The sequence below is a fragment of the Ptychodera flava genome, chromosome 13 (genome assembly GCF_041260155.1).
Source record: "Ptychodera flava strain L36383 chromosome 13, AS_Pfla_20210202, whole genome shotgun sequence".
Taxonomy (NCBI): Eukaryota; Metazoa; Hemichordata; class Enteropneusta; family Ptychoderidae; genus Ptychodera; species Ptychodera flava.
Window position 1 is genome coordinate 21,087,411 of NC_091940.1, and position 26,059 is coordinate 21,113,469.

The 26,059-nt window shown below is 36.7% G+C and overlaps 1 protein-coding gene across 1 annotated transcript in view; it reads left to right on the forward strand.

Moving 5' to 3' along the window:
* Positions 1-21,070, forward strand: part of LOC139147783 (palmitoyltransferase ZDHHC3-like) — an 83,909-nt gene extending 62,839 nt beyond the window's left edge. The window contains exons 3-8 of the mRNA XM_070718987.1: positions 1,241-1,426; positions 13,800-13,945; positions 14,843-14,918; positions 17,171-17,252; positions 17,940-18,070; positions 19,267-21,070. Coding sequence (XP_070575088.1) covers positions 1,241-1,426; positions 13,800-13,945; positions 14,843-14,918; positions 17,171-17,252; positions 17,940-18,070; positions 19,267-19,431 — 786 coding nt within the window. The 3' untranslated portion in view covers positions 19,432-21,070. The remainder of the gene's footprint in view (positions 1-1,240; positions 1,427-13,799; positions 13,946-14,842; positions 14,919-17,170; positions 17,253-17,939; positions 18,071-19,266) is intronic.
* Positions 21,071-26,059: the final 4,989 nt, after the last annotated feature.

Consider the following 26,059-nt stretch of genomic DNA (forward strand, 5'->3'; position numbering starts at 1 on the left):
TTTTTTCTGCCAGGAAGCCATTGGTATGTTGAAATTGTCTGCAAGCACACAGTGTGTAGCAGCTCCTTTAAACCTTTGTGTTTGAATTAAACATGCAAATACCAGTAATATTGTGGAATTTATACCATGTACTGTTTGCATCCCGCAGATTTCAGGCAAGCAGCCACTGTATACGGTAGATTTAAAGGCCACGTACATATACCTAGTACCTGATTCCTACTTGAATTTATATTGATCGGCACATTCTCTTTAAGGGCTGTAGTACTTCATTATTGTGCTCTCTGTCGAGATATCAGTCCATCGAATCTGGTTTCACCCAGACGAATCTGAGCGCAATCAAGACAGTAAGCTTTATCACTGTAAAGACAGAAATATTGATTTCCTCCGCGGCTCAGAATCAATCCTATTGATTATTTTTATGCCCGTGAAAAAAAAAGATCATTGATTGCCCAGTTCAATGGACTCACCGATACCTCAGAGTTTTGCTGCAGTTGGTAGACGTGAACAAATCCATGTAGCGAGATTTACCCACATATTGACTATCAATATGTAATAGATTGCTCTGCTGTAAATTTATTTGCTTTCTTCCTCTCGAGTAGTTGTCGTAATACCGGTTTATATTGACTCCGGGTTTATTAAATTCATGATTGATTTGTCAATGACATGCACCTTTACAGAGACTAGTAGACTGTAATATCTGTTCTGATCTGCCTCTATCTAGTGTTGAACGAGGGTTTAAGAATTGCTTTTGAGAGTTACAGAGTAACTGTTAGATCTTGGGAGGGAAGTCAGGTACAAAGATCCCCCCAAACTTGCGAGATGGAAATTCATTGTCAGAAGAAGTCGGTATTATGCAATTACTGTTGTGAAAAATTATATTAATTTTGCAATAATTGAAAATGATGGAATACTCAAAAAGCATTATATGCAAAAGTTCTGTGTTTTGTGAATCTTTGTGATCATGAATAAGTAATTTTTGATATTTTGATCAATTAGTTGTATAATGAAAAGAAATTTGAATAAAATTTGTATATCATGTTTTAGTTATTTGATCATTGGTGTACTGATATAATGAATAGATATAATGAGAGGTCAAGTTGATCAATATCCCTAAGTGTGCTCAAAGCAAGCTCAATCATACAAACCAGACTTAGGGTTTCTCAAATGAAAATATCCAAGGCTTTTAGGTGATGTTTTTCCCCTAAATTGACATGCTTTTGCAAATCTTTTTGTATTTCAGGATCCGTGTGGGATTGTCTGTGCCATCTTCACGTATTTGTTGCTAGCATACGGAGAGTTTGTTATCAATTACGTCGTCCTCCTCCCAGCATACTCCCCTGTGTACTCTTCTGTCAATATCGTCATTTTCAATACTCTAGTTTTCCTCGGAGTGTCATCGCATGCAAAATGCATGATGTCAGATCCGGTAAGTAGTTTTTATTTCAACCTTTTCGCCCTGCTTTTCCACATTCAGGTGTGGGAGTCAGAGATCATGACATGTTTTCATCCATTTCTACTCGAAGCCTTTAAATATCCATAGGGGGGTTGGCATGGAGAAGTTGGAGCATAATTAATTTCAATCATCACAGGTGGGATGGTGTGGAATATTGGTCTGTGCATCCCGTGAGGGACACTGACTGAAGAATACATTTCACGCCCAAGTCTTGCAAAGCCCCTAAACTGGCTGTCATCTTGTAGCTGCTTAGGCCACCTTACAAATTGTTCAGCCAACGGCCATGCTACAGCAAGAGTCCCCCTTACTAACGTTTTGGCTATTATCACTAGGCTCAACTCAGCTAAGCTCAGCTCTGACATCAAGACCATTATTTATGTATTGTGAAAGCAGGTAATGAAACCAATTTAGCCAGGAGGGCTTGTATTAAAGTCAAAATTAAAGACTGCATTTAAACAGGCACCACATACCGTATACAGATGTTATGGTCGCCATTCCAATACTCTTCTCACCCACTTCAATTTTCCGTACACGATATGGACTGCTACATGGTAGCTGCATTTAAAAATGTAATTCTCTGTACATTTGAAGTTCAAACAGATTATGTTTCAGTCTTTTTAAAACGTGTACCGGTACTTGGAGCTTGACCTGTGAACATGACAATTTTCATCCCCTTCTTTGATTCTGATCCAAATTTTGTTCTGTTTATCTTTTTCCAGCACAAAGCAAATCCATACAAATATGTACACTTCGTATGTAACTCTTGTATGCGTGTATTAAATTTTCTTCTTTCTGCCTTCTATGGGTTTGCCAGGCTGTGTTTGTCTGAAAGTGAAACCACATTCAATCAGTGCCTTTGTTTGAACAAACCGCTGTGCAGTGCAACATGACCCTGGGATTTTTAGTGTGCAAACTAAGGAGTGTTCGACTTTATGAACACAATTGTGTCTCTGTGAAGTTGTATTCCTCTAATACATTCAGTGAATCCCATGACATGGCCTTCACACTTTATACGATTGAGACATGTTGGCAGTTCACTCACAAGGTTATCTCAAGACCCAAATCCAGCACAGAAAGTTGCCACTTCCTCTGTCAACACTGATGGAGTAGGATGTGAGATACTGCATAGTGCTTGTAGTTGACACATTTACAAACAGGCTTGCACACTTCAGTTACTGTAATGGTAAAGTGAGTCAACTGGCTCATCTTCTTCATAGACAGGAAGTTCCCTTCCAAAATATCTGACAGTGTTTTCCTATGTGTGAAGGACATTTGTAAAAGAAGTATCTTTAACCTGTGTAGAAGAAATTGAGGATTGCAGAAAGAAGCAGTTAATATATTTCACTGTTTGCAATACAAAGATATCTTTTTCAGCTTTATGTTTAGCTGAATTTATCACCTGCATCCCTTCATGACAAAATGGCCTCCTGGTAGCCACATTGGAACATGTCACAAAATAAATCAACAAATTACATTGTGCATCATACCAGCACCAAGTTTCCAGAATTATAGTGTACCGGTATGTATACACAATACACACTCAAGTGATACCGATAGATCTTCATATATCTGCATGAATGCAAATAGAATTTACCGGTAGTGTACAGACAGCTAGGGAACTTGAGAAATCACGACAGCAATCAAATGCCGCAATAACCAACGTGCTGAAGGCTATGACTAGATATGGGTCTCATTAAGTACAGTTGCTAAGTCGGAAATTGATGAAAGTTTTCAGGTAATTCATGAAGTCCTTCAGGTTATTCTGTGTTTTCATTTAAGAGAGAGCGGCATTATCAGGAAATGATGGAAGTTTGCTGTTTTCCTGAGATAAGGTTTGTGTTAAGGCATTTTCATTTGTTTGGTATCTTTGAAAAGTTAGTGAACAGTTTCCAAAACAAAGTGAAAGAGTGCTAGAGTGACGTCTTCAACTCTGTGATGCATCAGAAAAGAGAAAGAAACAGGGAATGTAATAGACCTTTTGGCAGTTATCCCACAATGCATTGCTGTGGCCACATTAAACACTGTATATACACTCAAAACAAGGAAACGTACTGATTTGTGTCATACAGTGGATTGTTATGCAAGAATGACACAAATTTGCTATGCCAAATAATGCCCTGTGTATATCCATCGGCGACGAATTGACGTTGCCAATGTTCATGAAACTGCCACTGTTCTCAGCATATCTCTGGTAACTTTCTTCAAACTGGACATAACTGTGTGGACCAGTGTATCACACTATGGCCCCATGCTAATGTATTGATTAGCCTAATACCAAATACACACCACTTGTTGATTGTGTGTCTTACTATTGCGATACCTTCAGTTGATCTGAGACTGAGAGATATTTCCTTCAACTTGATTTAACTTAGACTGACAGCAAGAATAGATGAAAAATTGGACATGGGAATACCAGTAAATTGATGGAGGCCAATCTTTGCAAAATTATAAGGAATATGCAAATATTTGTTCTTCACATACTACATGAGGCCATTGTAGTGAATCAAGGATTTGCTCTTGGAAAAAAAATTCTAATCTCTTCTGAGTCAAATTGCAGAGATATTGTTTTGAGCATGAAGGAAACACTGCCTCTTCACATTGCAAACCTCAGTGAATGGTACGGATTTGTTTTAACCCTTTCACCAACATGGTTTGGCCCAGACCCATGGTTTTCAATAGTGATTGTGGTCTTGGTTACTGGAAATCAGGGATGAACAGGGTAATATGCACTCACACTATGCATAGTCATTGGAACGTTACATTTGTATGTCAATGGTTTATGGTATTTAGACTTTTATGACAAAATGCATGAAGCGTGACATAATGGTATTCTTTACGCAAAGGGTATTAATTATATCGTTTAAATGTGCAAATATTATGATAATGCCTTTCCATCAATATTCCATTTTCATGTTACTAGGATCATGAAATGGAATGGTTTTTCAACCAAAATTGCAACATTGCCCTGTCACAGATGCGGCATGTACATAGCCAACCTAACAGTTGTAAGGCAACCTCTGATTCCATTACCTGTGATTGAGCCTACCGGTATTACAAGACACCTCAGTATAAGATAATATATGTTCCCTGTAATATGTTGACTGTGGTTGTTTTTTGAACGCTTTCAGAAATGAAAGACTGCTAATAAAAAACCCCACTGGCTAGCACAACAGTAAAGATTAGAAGTGAACAACCTCTAATATGAACCCCATGGCTACCAAACATATATACCGGCGTACCACGCTGAGAGAATATTCAATAAACCCCCAAACCAGCAATATGTGCTTTCTATGCGTATGTAAGATGCGTTTTTCACAAGCTTTTCATTCTGCTACCTGGGCGTTTGTGAGCCTCGGGATTTGATCAATTACAACTCCCCGGCAACAATGGAGATACCAATAGATGCCTGGATACGTTGAAGATGGCTGTAATTCTCAAATCCATGTTGCTGTCTGTGACATACTTGTGTCTCTACGTGCAGTCGCTTATGTAATTAAAATGAAATTTTGAATGTTTTAGTATACTGGTAATGATTGCAAGAAAAGAATCAATGAGTTACAAGTAATCATCTCACGCTCATCCATGTTAACTTGAACACATCTTCACCTTGTGTACAACTTATTTCAAACTATATCATAATTATAATCATTAATATGCAAAGATATTAATTACTATAGAACGAGTTTATGGAGCTCCCATTTACAAGAATTAGGAAATCAAAACGGTTTCTCCTTTTTGCCAACTTTGTAATAGAAACTACAAGAAAGGTGCAAAACAGTCAAATTTTTTTAAATGTAGCAGGCAATGTAGTGCGTGGTAACAAACCCACAATTATTATCAGCTGTGTTTTTGTTGTACAGATTTTTATTGCTGCAAAGTCTTTCAACAAGATATTTCTAGCGGCAGCAACTTTTGTTTGTGACATGAAAAATGTCCGAATCGATACTCAGGTGATGAACTGAGAAGAACTCTGCTTGTTCCATCATTATGCGGACATGGAATATTGTTAAATGCAGAGAGCAAGATTCTGTTGTAATGTTTGGAAATTATTGGGTAGGTGAGATGAAAATCTTCTATTATTATACAGCCCAGTTGAGATTTAGATTGTAGGCAATACCTGGTCATAATGATGCACAGATCACCGTCATTTTGTATATCATTGTATATCTTCCACTATATATACCAGTAATTTCCGCTAATCACATAAACATACACAAATCATAAACACACAGTTTTCTTTGCATGTTTTTTTCACTGAGAGTCCTGTGCAAATGGTCTGTAGTTGTCACGGTGTATGATTTTCAAGCAGGTTAGACTGATTGTAGTCAGCAGGGTGTCAGCAGTGAAAAGGGATATCAAGTGCCCTCTTGAGATAGGTCCGTTGGTGAAATCTCTGCAAAAGACTTTTCTGCTCATTGCAAGATCACACAAGACATAGACAGATAGTACATTGTGCGCCGCATGAACGTGTCAAGTGAGTTAGATATTTGTGAAGTTCACCACAACAAGAGATCGTTTGTGCAGTCATCAGGCTATATAGATGGTGTCCCTTTGCACTGCATCTCACTGAGACCATGTTCTCCAAACACAACGGGCACACTGTCTCTGAGAAAGTCGTATGTAGTGCCGAAAATGGTCTGTCGATAGTTTGTGGTGTAGATGGAGATTTAGCTGACATATGGGTCTGCCGCAGAAAGTGTTGTGAACGGATTCTCTTTTGAAATGAAATGACAAGATAGATGATGATCAATATCCACGTGAAATAACTACATGAAATTTGTTTCATTCAGGGCTTTGTATATTGTTGTGTGGAGCATATATGCTGGAAAATCGATGAAAGCCTGACGGATGTTTCAAGCACAGACGTTCCATGGCTTTGTACAAGGGGAACAAACAAGACACCGCCAATGATGTCATTTTCTAGGGTGAACGAGCAAAATATTTGCAATGTTGTTCGGCTAATAGAATCTTGGTGAATATAGGAAACTGTCAACAGCAATGCTTGATAAAATATTCAAAGGCATATGGCTTGCTTTGTTAAACATGTACCTACTGGGAATATCTTCAGTTTGTCACACTTACAGTTTCAGACACATGTACATGCATGTTAATTGTGCAACACTTCAAGTGTGTCTGCTCCGCGAGTTGGTCACATTTGAATGTTTGTAACTCCAAGAATACAGTTCAGTTTTAAAATTGATATAATATAGGCATAACTATAAAGAAATGGAATAATGGCCAGAATACTGAAATTGGTCAGCGTCCTTTATTACTATCAGCAGTTGTTTGGCTTCTCAGTAAATTATCGTGAACTCATTGCACAGATATATTAATAAGATGATTGCGATCAGAACGGATGGTGTTTTGGTAAAATATTGATATTAATGATATAGCAACACAATGTGTTGGCATAACAATGGTTAATATTTCAATCTTTTACCATCAACACCAAAACACATATATCATGTTTACGTCTTATGGACTTTGATGTTTGCAGTGACACATATCCCGCTGATAGATGCTTTCAAACTTTTGTCACTTGACAGAAACTCTGTTTTGTTGTCAACTTTCGATGATCCATCGACAGCCCTGCAGAGTTCAGGCTGCAGCTGACAGCTGGTGTCATTGGATGCATAACATTATCAAGAATAGCTAAAGTTTAAGCAACTCCAAATTTCGTTAGATATGCCTTCCATGTGTAAATTTATTTATTGCATCACCTTTTATTGTGAGAATACATGACTATATCGATCGTGAGAGACCGATGTGTTCCCGTTTGCATGCAGGAAAAATGTTAAAATTTTGAAGTCCCTCTACATGAGTTTGACTGAACATATATACATGCACATACACAGGGTATTTAAGCATGGCCGGGGCAAGACCACTGATACTTTGATCTGATCTGGCCAGCTAATTCAGTTTTGAAGATGGCACAGCAGAACAGCTATCTTTAAAGTTGTGTCAGGCAGGTCACTGCACCATACCCCGTACAAAAATCATCTACCGTCAGTAGCAGAGCACCTTGAAGCAGATATCTGATCTTCAGAGTGATACAGGTATAGATTTCTTGCCAGTGGTACTAGCGATAGATCTTCCCCTGCAACAAGTCGTAGATCAGTGTCTAATATTGATATTCCCTGTACTGCCAAGTTGGTATTGATTCCAGCTAGTTTTACCAGATGTGTGCCAGCTGACAAAAACTGTTCAAAATCAATTTCTTCAGAAGTCTTCTGCCATATTTTATTACATATGTACCAGTTTAATCAAATTTATAATTCAAGTAAGATTGCTACATTTTAGGCTGCATGAAAATCTCATTATTAAAGTGGCACTCCCACTTGGTAACATTTTTAAAGCACATTTTTTTAATGCCAACGGTCGATATTTGACGTGGCGACTGCACGCGGATCACGAGATATCGATAAAAACATGTCCTCAAAAAAGTAAAAGTTTGAATTCCGGTGGCCCACCTAAATTCAGCTTCCGAACATCGAACGTTCGGCACTGGGGCCATTGTCAACTAAGCTATGGAGTACGAGTCTACGCTAACGCTGCTGTACGCCACAGTACCACTCGCGTCGGTGATCGGTCCATGGAGGTAGAAAGAGAGATGATCGGTCATGCTCCCGGGGGAAAGCCGAGTCTTACTGACTCTGAGAAAAAACGGAAAACAAAGTTTGATTCCACCAGAATTCGCATAGGTGACTAGCACAGTTACGTGCAGTTGATACATAGCGGCGGCCGAGTGGTATGCATAGACGCATACCACGCGCGCGGCGTACTGTGTGGCAGACGACAAAATGTAGTCATCAGAGGCGGCTAATATTTGACACGTAAAAACTGATGTTTATGTGGTATTGGTTAAAAATACAGTACAACTGATTTAGAACAATGAAAACGACAAAAACTAAGGAGAAGTTTTACAAAACTTACCTGAGGTAATGGCATAATGCTGTATATAAAGTCTTTGCAGTGGGAAGTAAATTAATTGCGTCCTTCAAACTTATTGTAGACTCCCTAGAATATCGTCAATCAGCACAACAACAAACCTTCAGGGGATTTCGGGTCAAAATCAGAAACGATCGTAAAATTTCGGGATGTGAAAAATACGCTCGGGAAATGACATGTTTTTATCGATATCTCGCGATCCGCGCCCAGTCGCCACGTCAAATATCGACCGTTGGCATTAAAAAAATGTGTTTTAAAAATGTTACCAAGTGGGAGTGCCTCTTTAATATTTGCTTCAGGCAAGACTAAAAGACTAACACAAAATTAAAAAAAAACAAACTTTAAAGTGTTTGTCATCTAAAAGGAAAAGAAGTTGGATGTTGTTTATCATGATAGGCATCCACTCCTTGAGTGTCATACATGCTGTACAGGTACATAGACTATTCGAGACAACTCAGACCTTTGACGCATAAGCTTGAATAAGTGGTCTTAGCTATTTTTGTCTGGCCTTTCAAATGACATTTGAATGTGTAGGAAGACGTTTTCCAGTCTATTTTGGTCTGTTCCCACGATGTGATATTAAAAAGTGGAGGAGGAGATTTCAATGTGATGATGAAATTTGAATCCATTGAGAAAATTACTACGTCAAAAAATACAAGCAGAACAGCAGAGTAATCAGTAATCTGAATACTACGGAAAGTAGAAATATTCAAACAGTTCTGTCATAGTGCATGTGTGACTTGCCACAGTCTATTTCTCTCTCATATGAACTTTCACTGTATGAAAATTATTTTTACCATTAAAGCTCCTGTGTTAACACATTGGAGCTTATGTACTTATACTGCCTGTCTGCCATTCTGTCTGCACATCAGTCTGTGTGTCAATAAGAGCTCATAAGAAGTGGTTATATTCGACTAAAATATGGTGAACGGCTGTAGTTACTAAGTATGAAACTGCCTTTGTAAATTTTCAAGGGATAACCTCGTTCAGCATTGTACAATTAGTCTTGAAATTTGAAAATCATATTTTTTCAGGATTTTTTCCTTCCGTATGAGGTACCTTAGGATGACTTTTTGTACAACTGATGATAACATTTGCATAAGTAATTTTTTGGTCCAGATTTCTAACTTTGATCAAAACATTGTTCGCATTATTTTCGTTTTATAGTACATTTCTGTCTTAAAGACTGAAAATGCATTTTGGCATATTCTTTGACGCTAGGCTTGAACAATTGTGTGTCTACACGAGCCCTTAATGCAATAAGAAAATGTTCAATAACTGGAAATATAATAAAGTATACAAAATATTACATGTAATCAACTACTGACCAAATAAATACAGTAAATTAATTCAGTTAATATCGACAGTTGGTTTTTAGAAAGCTGATGCAGCCTTGTGCTCAGTGAGCCACGAAATATTCTTTCTAAGTTAAATTTAGTAACACTTGCTAGATGGATGTGTAGAATTCTTGACAAGGTGTTTTATGCAAATTAATTATTATCTACTGTCATAATAATAGTTGTGGTATTTACTTCCTGTGTTCGAGCTGAACTCCCAGGTAAAGACCATGAAAACATCCACTGTTTAGGTAAAAGCAGTGTTTTTGGGAATACAAAACAGTACAAAAAATTAAAATGATGAAAGATTTATCCAATGACCTGTCCAGAAATTCCAGCTTTTTTTCCACTAAATCTGTCAATTCAAGGAGCTTTATGTCAGTAAGTGTTTACCATGCACCCATTTTAAAACATCACAGAATGCCCAACCACCAACTTTGCTTCCGCAACTTTTTCCTGTAGAGAGGAACTCATAAACCGGCACAAATGACATCTTTTCAGTTTGAGAAATGGACTAATGGATTTCCCTTTTGTATTTGACACATAAGAGGCCGCAGTATAAAAAATTCACAAGTCATCCGTGAAACATCAGTTACTCAATATTTACAGCTTTTATAGAGATTACTGACATTGTGAGTCTGCGAATTCGATGCATTTTTATCCAAGCAACTTTTATATGTGATAAAAACACATAGTCTTGCTGCAGGCAGAATAGTACAGTGTACGGTACCTTTGCCTTGGAGTGTGTATGATCTCGGAAGACATGAATAAAAGGCCGTTAATAATTGATGCAATTGATATATGTAGTTTGGAGCAAGATGAATAATTAAAGATGCTTGAGCAAATGATCTGTCCTTTTTGGTTTCACAGCCTTTGTACCGTGTTGCTGATTAGCCTGATAATTTGTCATTAGCCGTAGATAATGGAAAGAAAAGCTTAACCATACCTGTAAATGTACTTTCTAAAACCCTTTGAAGAGGCTCATTGTACAGTATAGTATATTTGATCCATCAAATTCTTCACCCCTATATACCTGTATTGTAGGTCCACTCACATTACAGAAAACTATGAAGGGTTGTACTCAATAAAACACACGTACATACACTTTAATTAACATACCACTCACAGACTGAAGCATTTTGTTGCGGTGAAACTTACGGACCAATTTTTCAAGACACTCAAATTTTTATAATACTTCTCTGATCTACATGCATTTTGACTCATTTTGAAACCCGTGGAGCAAACTAAATTTTGTGAAAACTGAAAAAGTTTTGTTTCCCCAAATAGAATTAACACAGGGTATAGTGACCATTTTAAATTCAAAAATATTGATAAATTGTATGCAATCTGTTTCTCTGATCTCAAACTTTGTAAGGTGACTTTGAATTTTATTGAATGAAAGGCTAAAACTTTTTGTTTCAAGGCCAGTATAACCTTAAATGTCGTTTTTGCATGGCAGCAAACTGTAAGCAGGCAGTTTGCTTGACATGTTTGTTTCTATTACTCTGTACACCAGCGTGGCCTGTGGTTGTCCCAGGGTAGTATGCACCTGGTAACAGAAAAGTTTTAAACTTTTATTCAGAGATAGCTCACGGAAACTTTGCTTCAGAGCCTTATAAAGCCATTAGAGATAAATTGAGGCTACCGTATTTTTTTTTAATCAGAGAACGAAATTGCCTGAAATATTTATTTGATATTAAACATGGCAGCCATTCAGTGTGTCAACATTTTGAAGAAAAACTGATGATGGTTTTCACATAACACGTAAGCATGATAAAAAATTCAGTTTTCCCTGTGGCAATGAAAATGAGTCCATTCAAACTGCAGCATTGCAGAAGATAGGGAAATTTTGAGAACACACATCTTTCAAATATTTATCCCAAGTTAGTATTCCCCAAGTTAGCAAGTCAACCAGTTAAACCTATAGGGTATCAATCAGTCAATAACATGCTTGTACTACTGGGACTGACATCAATATGTAAATGGTATTTGCTAATCCTGAATAAAATGCATAAGATTGAGAGAAAAAATTCTCCTAGGATACATCAAATTGACACACACACACATCAAGGCATCACACAGAAAAATCCAAGGAGGTTAAGTCAATTATTTGTGCATCATTAATATCATTGAAATTTCCCTTTACCTTGATCGAGCAGCCAGTACCAGCTTTTTTGATGTAGGCAGTACCGGGTGAATTTAACATGGCTTTAATGGGGGACGGGGTTCCCCTGCGATATCAAAGCCATCAGATTAGGGGTGTGAAGAAATGTTACAGTGGTTCCTAAATCAGTTATCTAATAGCAGAGTAATACTCAACGTACCCAAACCAGTTACCTATGTACCCAATGTACCCAAACCAGTTACCTTCATACCCAGTGTTTCCCAAACCAGTTACCCATATGTACCCAAAGTACCCAAACCAGTTACCCATGTACCCAAAGTACCCAAACCAGTTACCCATGTACCCAAAGTACCCAAACTAGTTACCCATATACCCAAAGTACCCAAACCAGTTACCTACCTGTATTTACTGTACCCATTGTACCCAATCCTCAGCAAAAGCCTTGCAGGTACCATTTTGTGTCAACATTAAAGGTATACAGTCACCTGTAATCTAAATATGCCCATATATGGTCAAAGGGGTGTTCCTTGGTATTCAAAATGCCCATGTGAGGGCGCTGTTTTTAAAAAGTGGCCACCCGCGTAAAATCTGTGATTGGTTAGATTTTCTCTTTCCATGGTAACTGTGGCAAAATTGGAACAGGTTTCAGATATACCTTTAAGATGATGATATTGGTAATGGCAATGTACTTTGTTTCTCTAGTACCAAACTTTGCACTGTGCCCCCAGATTTTTATTCTTATACTTGATTAGGTGAGACAGTGGTTTAAAGTTTCATTGAGGTAAGTTTGGGCAAAGGGGTTAAGTCTTTTACTTCCAAGGTGCATATTATAGATTGTCATGTACAACATAAACATCCAGAACAAGAATTCCATGACATACTGCCCCCTTGATTCATTTCCTGTAGTGAATCCAACCAGCAAGTTCTTGTTTTTCAAGAAAAAAGTTTGACAAGAATTTAGATGTCTCTCTCTTGGACCTTGCTGCGATATTGATGAGGAACGGTCAACTATACCCATTGCAGCATTCTACCATGATTGTAATGTCACGGTTATTTTTCACCAGTATTGATTCCAGTGATGTACATGTAGTTTGAGTTTTGTAAAGATTTTCAAGTTTGTTTTATAAATACACACACACATACCTAGTGCAGGAACATTTTAATAAAGGATGTTACATATAAAAAGTTTACTTTGAAGCCAAATACATGTAAGTTTAATCACAACTCTGCTCTGGGGCGAAATGAGTACTGATAAATTGAAGTCCTCAGCTTTCCTTGAAGATTAATTAATTATTCATTGCGGTAAAAATTATTCCAGATCCAGTTGAGGGATTTGAAAAATTAATGAGAATCGCTCATCATGAAGAAACGTGACGCTCATAATTTTAATTTACTGGAAAAAAAAAGATTACTTATAATGAAATCTATTTAAAGGGAGCCTTTCTCTCTGCTGTTGATGTTTTATACATCAGCAAAAACATTGTGGTTAAAGGGATGCAGTAGTTTGAACTGCACTCAAAGGTTGTACGGGACCTGTACGACCAATGTAAACACTGTGAGATACAATAGTTAAAACATGTCTGTCATAATCTACATCGCATAATTTAAATGTTGCAGCTATGATGATGAGGTGCATCTAGATATCGTGCATAAAATACATTGTTTGTAAACTTGCACAGGCGCAGCTCTGACGACGGTTTCCCTTTAAAGTTCAATGAAGTTGAAACATTGTACAAGTATAATGAAAATTTGATTACTTCTACAGGTTTTCATGCTAACCTGAAAGCTTCTCCCAGATCTCTCTTAACCCACTTGGACAGATTACTTTCAGACGCTGCTTCGTACAAACTGAAAAATTCATGATCAAATTTATTTGGTTGGCGTTTTACAAAGTGTGTATTTCATGTCCTTATTTCGTTTCTGCCTTGTTTCCCAGGGTGCCGTGCCTTTAGGAAATGCGACCAGTGAACATATAGCCAGTCTGGGTCTGAAGGTGGGACAAGTGGTCTACAAGTGTCCCAAGTGCATTAGTATAAAACCAGAGAGAGCCCATCACTGCAGTGTATGCAGAAGATGTGTAAGGTATGACAGCACTTTAACCTGTTCACCCCCAATTCCCTGTAAACAGGTCCACAACCACCATTGATATCAATGGGTTTGGACCAAACCATGGTGGTGAAAGGGTTAATGTCAATCCAGAATAGTTTCTGCTTAACTGAACTGTACACTTATTCTTACTTTCTAGGAATTCTCAAGGTAGAGTAGACTTCACAGACTTTTTTTTGTGTGCTCAAAATTTTACATTTTTCTGGTCTGCCGCTTTTGTAGATGTATTTTGATGCCCAGAGAGCAAATGAAGTTTCCACCATTTTGCTTTTGATTTTGTGAAAATTGAAAATTTTGTCTATACTGTTTAACACATCATAGTAAATAATGTTTAGTAATTTGTGCTTCTGATATCAAAACTTGCATGGTGATCGGTGATAGTGAAAGAGAAGAAATGGTTTTAAGTCTTCTTGAGTGAAATGTGAGCGAAAGTTGAAAACTTTGTGACTTTGTGTTTCAAGACATGTGTTGCTTCAAACAACTGCAGACATATATATGTACATCTTGTGCAAGCTGGATGTACTCAAATGCCAAGAAATTCTCATAAGTAAATTGAAGGTACAAACTTGGTTGACATGTAAAGATGTAGGGCTGACGCAAAGAATTTTCCACAATTTGCCATATTGCCAGACTGCTGCAGTCTTCAGTGTTGAAACCACACCCAGATTTTGCAAATCAACAATGGTGCTCAGGGTCAAGTGGAAAGTGTGAAAGTTTACAGCGCATCATCATGCAGTAGAAGATACCTAGCCAGTGATCCTCCTGTTTGCATTTCACACTTAATTTCCCATTTAATTGTGATGTGAATTATGAATAAATGTGTATTACTAGTCTGATTTCACAGGATAATATCATTATCTCATCACATTACAGAAAAATGGACCACCATTGTCCATGGGTGAACAACTGTGTCGGTGAAAACAACCAGAAATATTTTGTATTATTTACAGTAAGTAATTTGTATAAAATCTTTGTAGTCTTCTTTCCCATGTAATGAAGCCATAACAGTTTTCGTTACGCAGTAAACAGTAGGCTTAATCACCGCAATCCAAATTTTTAACCATATATAATAACTGAACAATTAACTGTTGTATGTAAATAATTTTTTCACCAGATTCCCTGAAGACTTATAAATATTTCAAAATCAACTGAACATGATACAAGTTCTACAAGGCAGATTTCATTAGTATGCAAATAGTTCCTGTAGATTGTCTTGTAAATAGGAAGCCCAGATCAATGACATATTGCCGTTGCCAAGTGCTGACAATTCATATTTCAAGTCTCCCTGGATTTCACACTCCGTGCCATTCCCATGATGGAACGGCAGTGTTGTATTGCCACCTAGACTTATCATGACGTGGATTTAACACTTGGGTTATTTTTTTGCAAGGTTCATTCCATGTTCAAATTGGTTTTGAAATGGTACAGGTCATGTGAAAGAGATGAAATCCGCACATGCGTGATATTATCAAGTCATTTTTAGGGCTAGAGAAGATTGGCGAGGACGTAGGGTACTGACGCATTTGCATGCACCATAGTCATTTGAAATATTAGCAGAAACAAGCAGACATGAAAGCATCACTGAAACTCCACTAGTTTCTCCATGGGTCTGTTATTGCTCCTGATTTTATAGCTAATCGTACATGGTTTGACAATTTGGCTAAGAAGGAAATTACTCCAGCCTATATCATGGATTGAACAAATAATTCGTTCGACAGTGTCAGAATTCTTATGCAGCACTCTTAAATGATGTTACCCCTCTGATCAAAATGTGAGAAATGATGTATGTACAGCTGAAACACAAAACTGTCCCTTGCATTAAATTAATAGTGCCAGTCTTCCGATAAAGTGACAAAAATGCATTGCATTATTAATTATTTCACTTCGACACCTCATGGGTCTTAACTTGCACATTGTTAATCAACACACCTCTTAGTCATTCTAATTAGATGAGCCACGAATTCATCGGAGACAGCATGAGTTTTAATTCTGTGTGTGTTTGAAACTTCTCTAACACTCCATTTCTCTGAAGTATCAATCATTGTTTTGACTTGAACACTATCGACATTGTCTCCCCATGACCTTGTAAGACCCTCCCAATGTTTCCACTTTAAGCATATTGCAAAATGGCTGTATGCTTTGTCAGTGTTAGGTGAAATTGATACAATTATTCAGTTTTTTACCACAAGCGTAGACTGTATGCAGATACAGATCATAAAATAGCTAGTGATGCCTTATACTGATTGGGAAAACTCCCACCGCTGCCACCATTGAGAAAACAAAAGTTGGAAAGGCTTGCAGTTCTTTTATAATATCACAGTTAACTTGGTGTTGCACTTAACCAACACACTTTTATTCAAAGCAATAATTCTTTTCAAAGATGACCTGAAACCCCCTCATCCTGTACGGTATATTTTCATAAAGCAGAGAATCTTCAGTTTTGTATTATAGTGACAGGTTACTTGGAGGATGAAGGGATACATGTTTTTGTCAGACAACCTCAATTTTTGTATTAACAATGAAATTAATTGAAGTCAAAATCTTTATGCAGTCTCTGAAATTTAATATCTCATTTGTAACATTTGTAACTAGAGTGTATATGTAGAAAAAAACGACAATTTTGTTTTGCATTATTTATTGTCATGCTTTAATGGCAGAGGTTGAAAGACTGACATTCAAAATAAGTGATTAAAATCATGAGAAGCAAAATCGAAATGACTCTTTTTCAAAATATAAGAAATTTATTGCCAAACAAAATCGTTTTATCATAAATCAATCAAGGAATATGATGTGAACATTTTACAAAATTTGGAGCCAGTCAAGAGCGGAGTTAAAATGTTTTTGAAATATTGAAAACGGGAGGAAGAAGAAGCAAGGAAATTGCATGATTTGCTTAAATTTGCATAAATTTACATTTCTTCTTCTCCCAACTTATGACAACTTGTCATGTTAAAAGGTGAACCCAACCATCTTGGGTTAACAAATTAATGAAAATTGAATGGATCTTTGTAAATAAGTGCTGTTTAGCGAAATATGCAGCACAAGTGTAACTTCGTCACACCCAAGCTGCACATTTTGTATCAACAAAATAATCTCAAGGCAGTAAACGTATAACTGATATGAAGATGACCTTTCCTTTTTTAAACAGCTGTGAAATCAGTCATCTAAATTTCTTGTTTGAAATTTCCTTTTACATTTCAGATGTACATAGCTCTTATCTCCATTCATGGACTAATTTTAGGAATCACGCATTTTGTATCATGCGTCAACTCTCAGTGGAACCGTAAGTATTAAGACACTATCAACTTTTCATACATATTTCTCTCTGTGGTGATTCATTGCTGTCAATGAAGTTCCCATGCCCCTTTTTTTAAAATGGAAATGCTGAAAACACCCAAAAGTGAGCAATAAGATGTATTCAGTGTGACGGGAGAACCAGCCGCACACAAAATGACATGATATATGGCAGTATATGACTTGCAGTGTGATTCTGTCTTTCAGTGATAATCCAAGCTTCCAAGTTTCCCCAGAACTTGAACATTTTCTATGCCTACTCTCTGTTTTGTAGTTTTGTACTTTATTTCTTATTATTGTACTGTACTGTACTCAATACTCTGGAGAATGCCCAGATGCAGGATTTTAGGACTTAACAAGAGAGCGTAATATTTGACATTCTGGCCTTTTTTTGCATGACTGTATTTTAATCCCAGCGAGGATTTGAATAGTGCGACAATCCTGCCTTTCTCAATGGACTGTACAGTGCAACAAGACTTTTTTGTCATGGCAAGGCAGTCTTATTAATGCTTTATCTCAGGGCAATGTAGAATTTGATCTTTGTCATAGAAATGAACATGTTTTCATTCATAAAAAAAACAGTAGTTCCATGTATATTTACCCCCATGGCATAACATATCAGTGTTTGGTACCTAATACTATTGTCCTCCCCATTCATGTTTTGCCCTCCCCACAGAGTGCAGCAGATACTCACCTCCAGCCACCGTAATCCTTCTGATCTTCACCATCTTTGAAGGCGTGCTTTTTGCATTATTTACAACAATAATGTGCGGTACACAAATCCACGCTATCTGTACGGACGAAACCGTAAGTACCAGGGATGCCGGGCAGATTTTGATGACATTTCAAGATCAGCTATATTTTGCTCATCCAGCATCTGCCTGCTCTAGGGATTCTTTCTATGATTAATCTTTGCTGAAGAAAAAACAATTATGTCGAAGTTTTTAAGGCTTTATATTACAGCCAAACCTGTTGTACAGAGAAAGTAGGTTTTCATGCTAATGAGTTAGAAGCCACTGCAATGTACAATATTTGTTGTCAAAAACACTTTGGTGCAACTTTTATTATTTGCATGTAAAGGTACATATGTATCTTATGATTGATATATTACAAACCCTTGAAAAAATGTTCTTACAGACATCTTTCATATGTAATCATGCTGTGCCAATAATAATTTCTGTGGTGTTTTCAAAATTAAAACCATCATATAATTCTGCAGCAGCATACCAGACAGTAGATGGACATCAGAAAAGAAAATCAGAATTCTTAATGTTTGAATTATACATCAAATATTCATATATATAATGTAAATTTGTCAGAAATTATTGTGCAATAGTTACTCAGATAGACGCAAATTTCTGAAAGAATATTTATTTTCAGTTCGCTGTTTGTAGCTTGAGTCTGGACAGTGCAATGTTCATGGTTGAATTTCCTACTCAAATGACTGTATATGAACAGGATGCTCAATTTATACGTTGGATGAGAACTTTTTCAGTTTGATTCGGCCTATTTCTTAGGAACCCTACCACTTGCATCTCAATTCTCTGATTAAAAATCTGTCTTTATGAAAGCATAAGGTGAAGTGGAACCGCAGTTGTATATCATCATTAGAAAAGGATTGTCATGATGTGATGATTTTGGTCTCTGAGGGCGCTATTTAAGATACATGCTTTCATTGGATTACATATATGTCATATTCTATTTCCATGTTTTGTATTCTGTAGGAGGTGCTTTATTTCTTTCTGTACACAGTAACTGCTCATTCTGAAGTCATCACGAGTGTGCTCGAAAGCTTCCTTCTTAATTGACTTAGATATTTTGACTATTTAATTTTTTGAGATATCCAGAAATTGTAATACCAAGTATCATATTCAAATAAGCAGAAATCACCTCTAACTTTCGACTACAATAGTCATCGTATCACGTCAAAAGGTGACAGACGCATCCCCTGTATTGGTCAATCCCCGTAAATACTGAGATTCAACTTTGCTTTTTCCGCACAGGGTATTGAACAGCTTAAGAAACAGACACCAACTTGGAACAAGAAATCGACGTGGCTTGCGCTGAAATCGACATTTGGGAATCAGTTCTCACTCAGCTGGTTTTCACCATTCTCAGCACCCAACTTCAACAGTGGAAAAGTCACACCATACCAGTATATAGTATAGCAGCAGTACAAAAAGTGGGGTTTAGGGTTTTTAGAAGATTTTAACGTGTATTTTTTGAAACCAGAGAAAAACAAAAAAAGGAAGACAATTATTTACTTGATTTTATATTGAAGTGATCACTATCATGAATGATTGACTATAATTGAAATGACTAAACTAAAATGATGATTTCGAAAGCAACTTTTACTGTAGGAAACTTACGCTGTAATCACAGGCAGATTAAATTTTAACTGGGTGATACCTTGATTTTTATTTCATGTACAGTTTCACTGATTTTCATGATAATCAGGTGGTAAATTTAAAGTTGCAGTCTTACTTGCAACTTTCCATCGTCCAAAAGTAAGCTGAGGTATATTGTTCTATTTCATGTTAGTTTGCATAGATCATTGGCACCAGTCTTATGCAATGTTCATTTGCAGCATGATTCGGTTGCACTCGTACTAGTACCAAGTCACGGACCTTTCATCATCAAAACAAAACATGCACAATAGATGTTCAGAAACACCCGCAAAAGACTTAAATCATCAATGAATATTTTGTAAATCATTCTTTATGCTTGGAACTAAATTTCTATGATTTATAACTATTTTATAGACTCATGGTAGTCATTTGGTTCATGTATGTAATATGTATTCATACGACTTGGTATTGTTTTCATCTTAGTTTGAGCATAGACAGTTTCTCAACTGTCTATGGTCTGAGCCAATCATCTTAATGAAACAGTTGTGTGTCTTATGTCATGAAAACTTGGCCATATTTTACCTACTGTAAAACTCTTAACTTAAACGAAGTATCTGCGAAAAAGAAAACAGAAAAGCAATTTATCTGATCATACAGGTACTGGAAGTCATTTTTAAAATGGATGATTTTATCATAAAACTAGGAGACATCAAAGTTTTATGACACTTGTAATTTATATTAGTATAATTTCTTTAGAAGCATGTATGCGAAGGCACACATTTGATCTCATGAATATGCAATGAAATCCAACTGGTTGAGAATGAGTACACAAACGAAATCTACAGTTTTACGTTTTGCTTGCTAATTTCTAAATAGCTGAAATTCCTCTCTCTATCACAATGTTAAGCCATTTATAAATTTTCAAGTTTTTTGTTTACCGCGCATTCTTTGAAAGTATGTTAAGTGTGGGATCATCTATCATTTCACTAGTCTAAATGTATATTTTCCATTTCCACAATAGGTTGTTTTGCATGGTGCATAGATGTATATTTCCAGATACCAGAGTTCCTTATAACCAGCTGTAAAGTTTTTGGTTGTGTGGTTTAGCTTCTGTTCTTGAAATTCACACCTAACTACAAAAATTTTCTCACTACGAGTCCTTGCAGTCATGCAACGGAATTATTATGGAAAAGAAATGATGATTTTGTACTGTGTGAGTAACGGAGTTTTAGATGTGTATTCATAACAGAATCTATGACAAGTACCTTTGAAAGGGTGCAAATCACATCTCTGTAACCCCCAATGTCCATCAGCCCTATGTGTGTCAGACATTATCCCTGAATGATTTGCCTTGTCACAGTTTTCCAACTACACAACTATGGACTTCTGTAATTCATTTTTCTGATGGAATGGAACGATGTTTGGAAATAAAGAATTATGATGACTGATTGAAAAATAATTTTTCAGATTTTTTTTTCATTTTCACGCTCCTTCATCTTTCTGTAAATGTTTAGGTAGTGTGCACTTTGAAATTGAAGGACTCAAACATTTGCTCTGTTTTTACCTTCTCGTGTCTATTTATAGACAGAGAAGGTATTAGAGTTGAAAACCAATATGCTGCTGTCAAGAACTTCCGTCTGTCAAGACTTCCGTCTGTCAAGATCCGTTGACGTCATGCCATTGTGATGGGTCATATCATAAACTGGTGGGGGTGTTCATGGCTCAGGTTGAGGTGTGGGAGAACGATTTTGAGCTATGACAAAAACCAAAAGGGACTTAGCGGCATAGCCACAGTGTTAAGCCTTTCTCCAAGGTTTCTTAGTTGACTACAATCTATTACAGACTACTGAGCTGACGTTAGGGTACTCACTTTGTGTTTGCTCACTCTGTGAGCGCTAGTGTTTGGTACTGAGTTGCGTGGATATCCCCTCATGGCCTCACGTGATCTGGGCCTGTTGCATAATCTGCAGAGATGATCATATGCCTCCGAGTCTGAAAACTGTCATTGTGTAAGCCTGTCGGCATTTCCTTGCATTTTTTCTCATTTAATTTTGCAAAATATCGGCGAGTACCTCAATATTTCAAGATAACCCTTTCTTCCCAATCGTTTCCTGGAGTTTCAGAGTCGTATGAACGAAAATGAGTGAAAGTTTTAGACAGGAAAATCGGACGTCGGCCATGTTCAATGTTTACAGTACAATCAGAAGTTTACGTGGAGGAATTAACCAACAAACACAGGAGTGTTCATGATGCCCGCCCTCTAGAGGCAGACCCTCCTATATGAAGTACCACATTTGATGCTTGTGGAAAGCTTGACCGTCGACCACACAATGGAGCATTTAAACTTTTAGAAAATGACAAACTGAATAAGAAGGTATTCAGAAAATGTCAAATACTGAGGAAAAATGCGCAAATATTCAAAATAAACAGGTTAACTGATTGGTCAGCTATAAAAAACAATGAAAATGTTTATGATCAAAAGTTTTTGAGATGCGCACATTTTAACAAATCAGAAATTATTAACATTATAAATATAAGACCAAACTATTTTTTCAGGGATGGGACAGGTTGGAAATGAGGGGTGAGAGACAAAGGCTCTCCTATTGCTGCATGTGGATGCAGCCACACCATTTCATTTACAGCATACTTATTCACTGTGTTGTGTTCAAGTTCCATATTGTACTGACTGTCATACAAGGATAACATAAGCAAATCAAATCAAATTAGAAAAGGATCAATGCTGTTGTGTGGATTTTGCTGAACATGGCTGATATTTCGCTCTATATATTTGGTATCCAGCAAAGGCATATTTTGATGTAAAGTCAAAATTAACACTACATTGCTGACAATATATTTTACCGTTTCTGCATGAATTTTTCTTTTTAAATTATAGTATATTAGTACTTCAAACAGATTAACAGTTATCGTGATGTCAACCCATAATTTTACATCACAAAGACTGTAATTCTGCCATTTTTTTTTTGTTTTTCAGTCATTTTATAAATTTTGCACTGCACAAGATGATTGAACAAATTGCAATGTTTGAATTTGTAAACTCAAAGAATAAAATCCTTTGGTCACAAATTAAATTATTTTTTGAAAAGAAATTTACTCTTAAACACTTTTAGCATATATTCTTTACACGGTCATGTATTTCAAGGAAATATGCCTATTAAAAACAGTAATTTCTTCACTTTCAATTTTTTTTCAATACTATGACAATTATCAGCCATGAGGTTATACAAACAAAAGACCAGATAAGCGTTTTTCATCATTTCCACAGGACTCTTTGGAAAATCCATTAAAAACAGTTAAAAGTGACTGGAAATGATCACTTGGTATACATTTAATTTACAGATGCCAGGTTGTGTATTTCACATGCACTCAGGTCAGTAAGGAAGTGCGTCATTACTATTTTGGACTGTTAATTCTTATTTCTGAATTGTTTAACTTTTTTACACTTTGAACTATCTTTAGGCAGTTTATACTGTAGCTTAGAATTTTTTTGATTGATGTATTTATCATCTTTTGGGTTCTTTGGGTCCATATCCCACCTCATGCCCCTACATCATCAACTATTTACCAACAACTCTATGCCAACAACCAATTACCTGACCTGGCCACACATTAGAGAAGGTACAGCGTCATTGACGGTATTTTTTTTATTGGAGTTATCAAAAAAGTTTTATTATATGTCTTATTACATCTGAGTACGTTTGGCCAAACTTTCTGTACAGGAATTTTAAATCATTCCTTTTTGAAATCGAGAACAAAAATTAGGAGGCACTTCCTCTTTGGTACCAGGGAAAAAAATAATTACCGGATATTTCCCTAACACTTGAAAATTCATTTTTGTGTTTAACCCAAGGGGAAAAAATTCAACTTTCAATTTTGATTCTACAAAAAGAAGCAAATAAAAAGATGTTCACTCAACAAGTTTTAAAATGAACCCCAAAGGTGCTAGACCGAGAAAGTATTATAAAAGTTTTAAGAGTCCGAATGTTGGTCCCCAAGTTGCATTCTACCTTAGAGCAACAGTAGCCGTAACTTATGGTAATATATACATTACTTTTTGTTCTGTAAAAAAGAACTTTCCTCTAATTGTACTCTCCAAAGTATGCCGAAAAACAATACATAAAACTTGCATGAGAAGTGCACAGTGAACACATGGTTATTAGGGCTATAGCCCTTGTTAATGGTCCCTTTTGGCGGTGCGTTACCAATAATGCATTAACATTTCCCCAGGCCATAGGCTAAGGGGTATCTGGAGGTGTTTCTGGTCATGCAAGACCAAAAGTGATCATAAACGGGCACTATAGCCCAAATAAAGACCATGTAATAGGTGTTTTATAACATGCCACAAGCTAATGTAGACTAAAAGATCCATCACTCCAGAGCGCTCTCTATGGTCACCCTAAAAAAGTTCTCAGATTTTTTCAAATACCCCCCTAACAAACTCACAATGTGTTTAAGTACCCCTTCTAACTTGCTATAATTTAAAGTCCCCCACACCCAAAGGAAGGCAAAATGTTGCCGATACAGTGCTTCGTCCAAAAATATCAAATCAAAATACATTTGAGTCTATTGGGCAAACTATTAACATTTTCCCCATCAAACCAAGCTTTATCTCTACATTTATTTGTGTATGATAATGCATGTAAATGTACTTTGCTTGAAGTGGCAGGTAAAGTGTGTGTGTGTGTGTACAAAAAATTATATTTTTGGATTCATCGATAATGTTGATTCACTATACATGGTAGTCTAAATCTGTGTATTTATATATACTTGATAATTGATATCGATGTACTTGATTAGACTTAGGTGGTTGCAAGTGCATGTTTGTGCATGAAAGTTGATTTTGGAGTTTCACAGAAATGTTGATCCTCTATACATTGTAGTCTATGAGGAAACTGAATAATTTTTTTACAATACAGAATTTGCTAAATCTATTAATTAACAGACGTTTAATAATTGACATTATATTACCATGCCCTGTCCATTACGTTTTAATTGGTCGAGCTGAACCACGTGACTGCCCACAAATACACAGTAATGGTTTGTTTTCATGTCCGTGAATATGAATAATATCGTACACATAGTAACTTTACAGCTAAAATGAATATTTAGATTTGTACAAAGATCATAATCAACCACAAAATAAAATGGAGCATTTGTGGGCCAAGTTTAGACGCTATTTACCAACAAATCTCCGGATTTGCAAAATTTTTGCAGCGTGCGCACTACTCACTGACAGGTTCTGGGGCCCTGTTGTCGTTCGCACGGGAAATTTTCGTAAATTTTGATAGTTTTTTCGGGTTTCTTTGATAATATAATGGAAATAACAGACTCCGCGCTGACAATTAACGTTTATATATAGGCGCGGGCGAGAGAAAAGCCTCGCCCGTTAATTTTTGGCTTTCCTCTTGCCCTTGCCCATAAATAAACGTTAATGGTCAGCGCGTCGTCCGTTATTTCTATATTGATGTACTTGATTAGATTTATGTGGTTACAAGTGCATGTGTGTGCAAGAAATTTGATTTTAGAATATCACTGAAAATGTTGATTCACTATACATTGTAGTCAATGAGGCAACTGTGAATAACACATGTGTTATCATCTCCCAAATTGTTATTCAGAGATTGTTTGACCTGAAGCTTCCAGTTCAGATGACACTATGCACTATTCTAAAAATCTGTATTCTATCAAAGTCCTAAAATCATAAAAATGTACATATTGCGACATGAATGTTTGACATTGACCAAGACCCAATGTATTGTCAATGGGAGAATGTTATCAAGTATGTTATCTCCCAAATTGTTATTGAAAGATTATGTTGAAACTTTTAGTCATTATAGAGGACAGTTTTGCACAACAGAGGGGTTTGGTAAGTAGAAATCACGACAACCTAAATCTTTTGCCTCAAGGTGGCTGCTTAGATCATCATTAAATCGTTTAATATACTCTAAAACTTGCGCCTGAATGGCGCTCCAAAAACGGAAATGGCAGGAAATATAAGTGCCAGAAGGTATTTGAAAAGGAATTTGATATTCAATAAATTTTCAAGCCCCCCCCCCTTGCAATGTCAATTTTTTTCAGATCCCTCCAGCATGTTGTAAGTCCCCGGAAATCTCCCGACCCCTTCCCCCGAGGTATTAGTGAAGCCAGCCTAAGGTCATCAAGTTCCTGGGCTGTAAGAATGCAAGATCTTGCTGTTTTTGTCATAGGTTTGTCGGTTATCCTTGGCGCTCATCACGCTCTAACAACCTACCGTTGTTTCAAAAATGCAGACAACACTGAGCGTATGATCATGTGACCGGGTCTTTGATAAAAATACCTCTTATGTTTGTCACTTTTTTCAAGCCAGTCGGAACTAGAAGTATATATTATCTCGACACGTGCTACGGCGAATGAGCACAGAATGAGCGTATGGCACAAATTGTAAAGTATT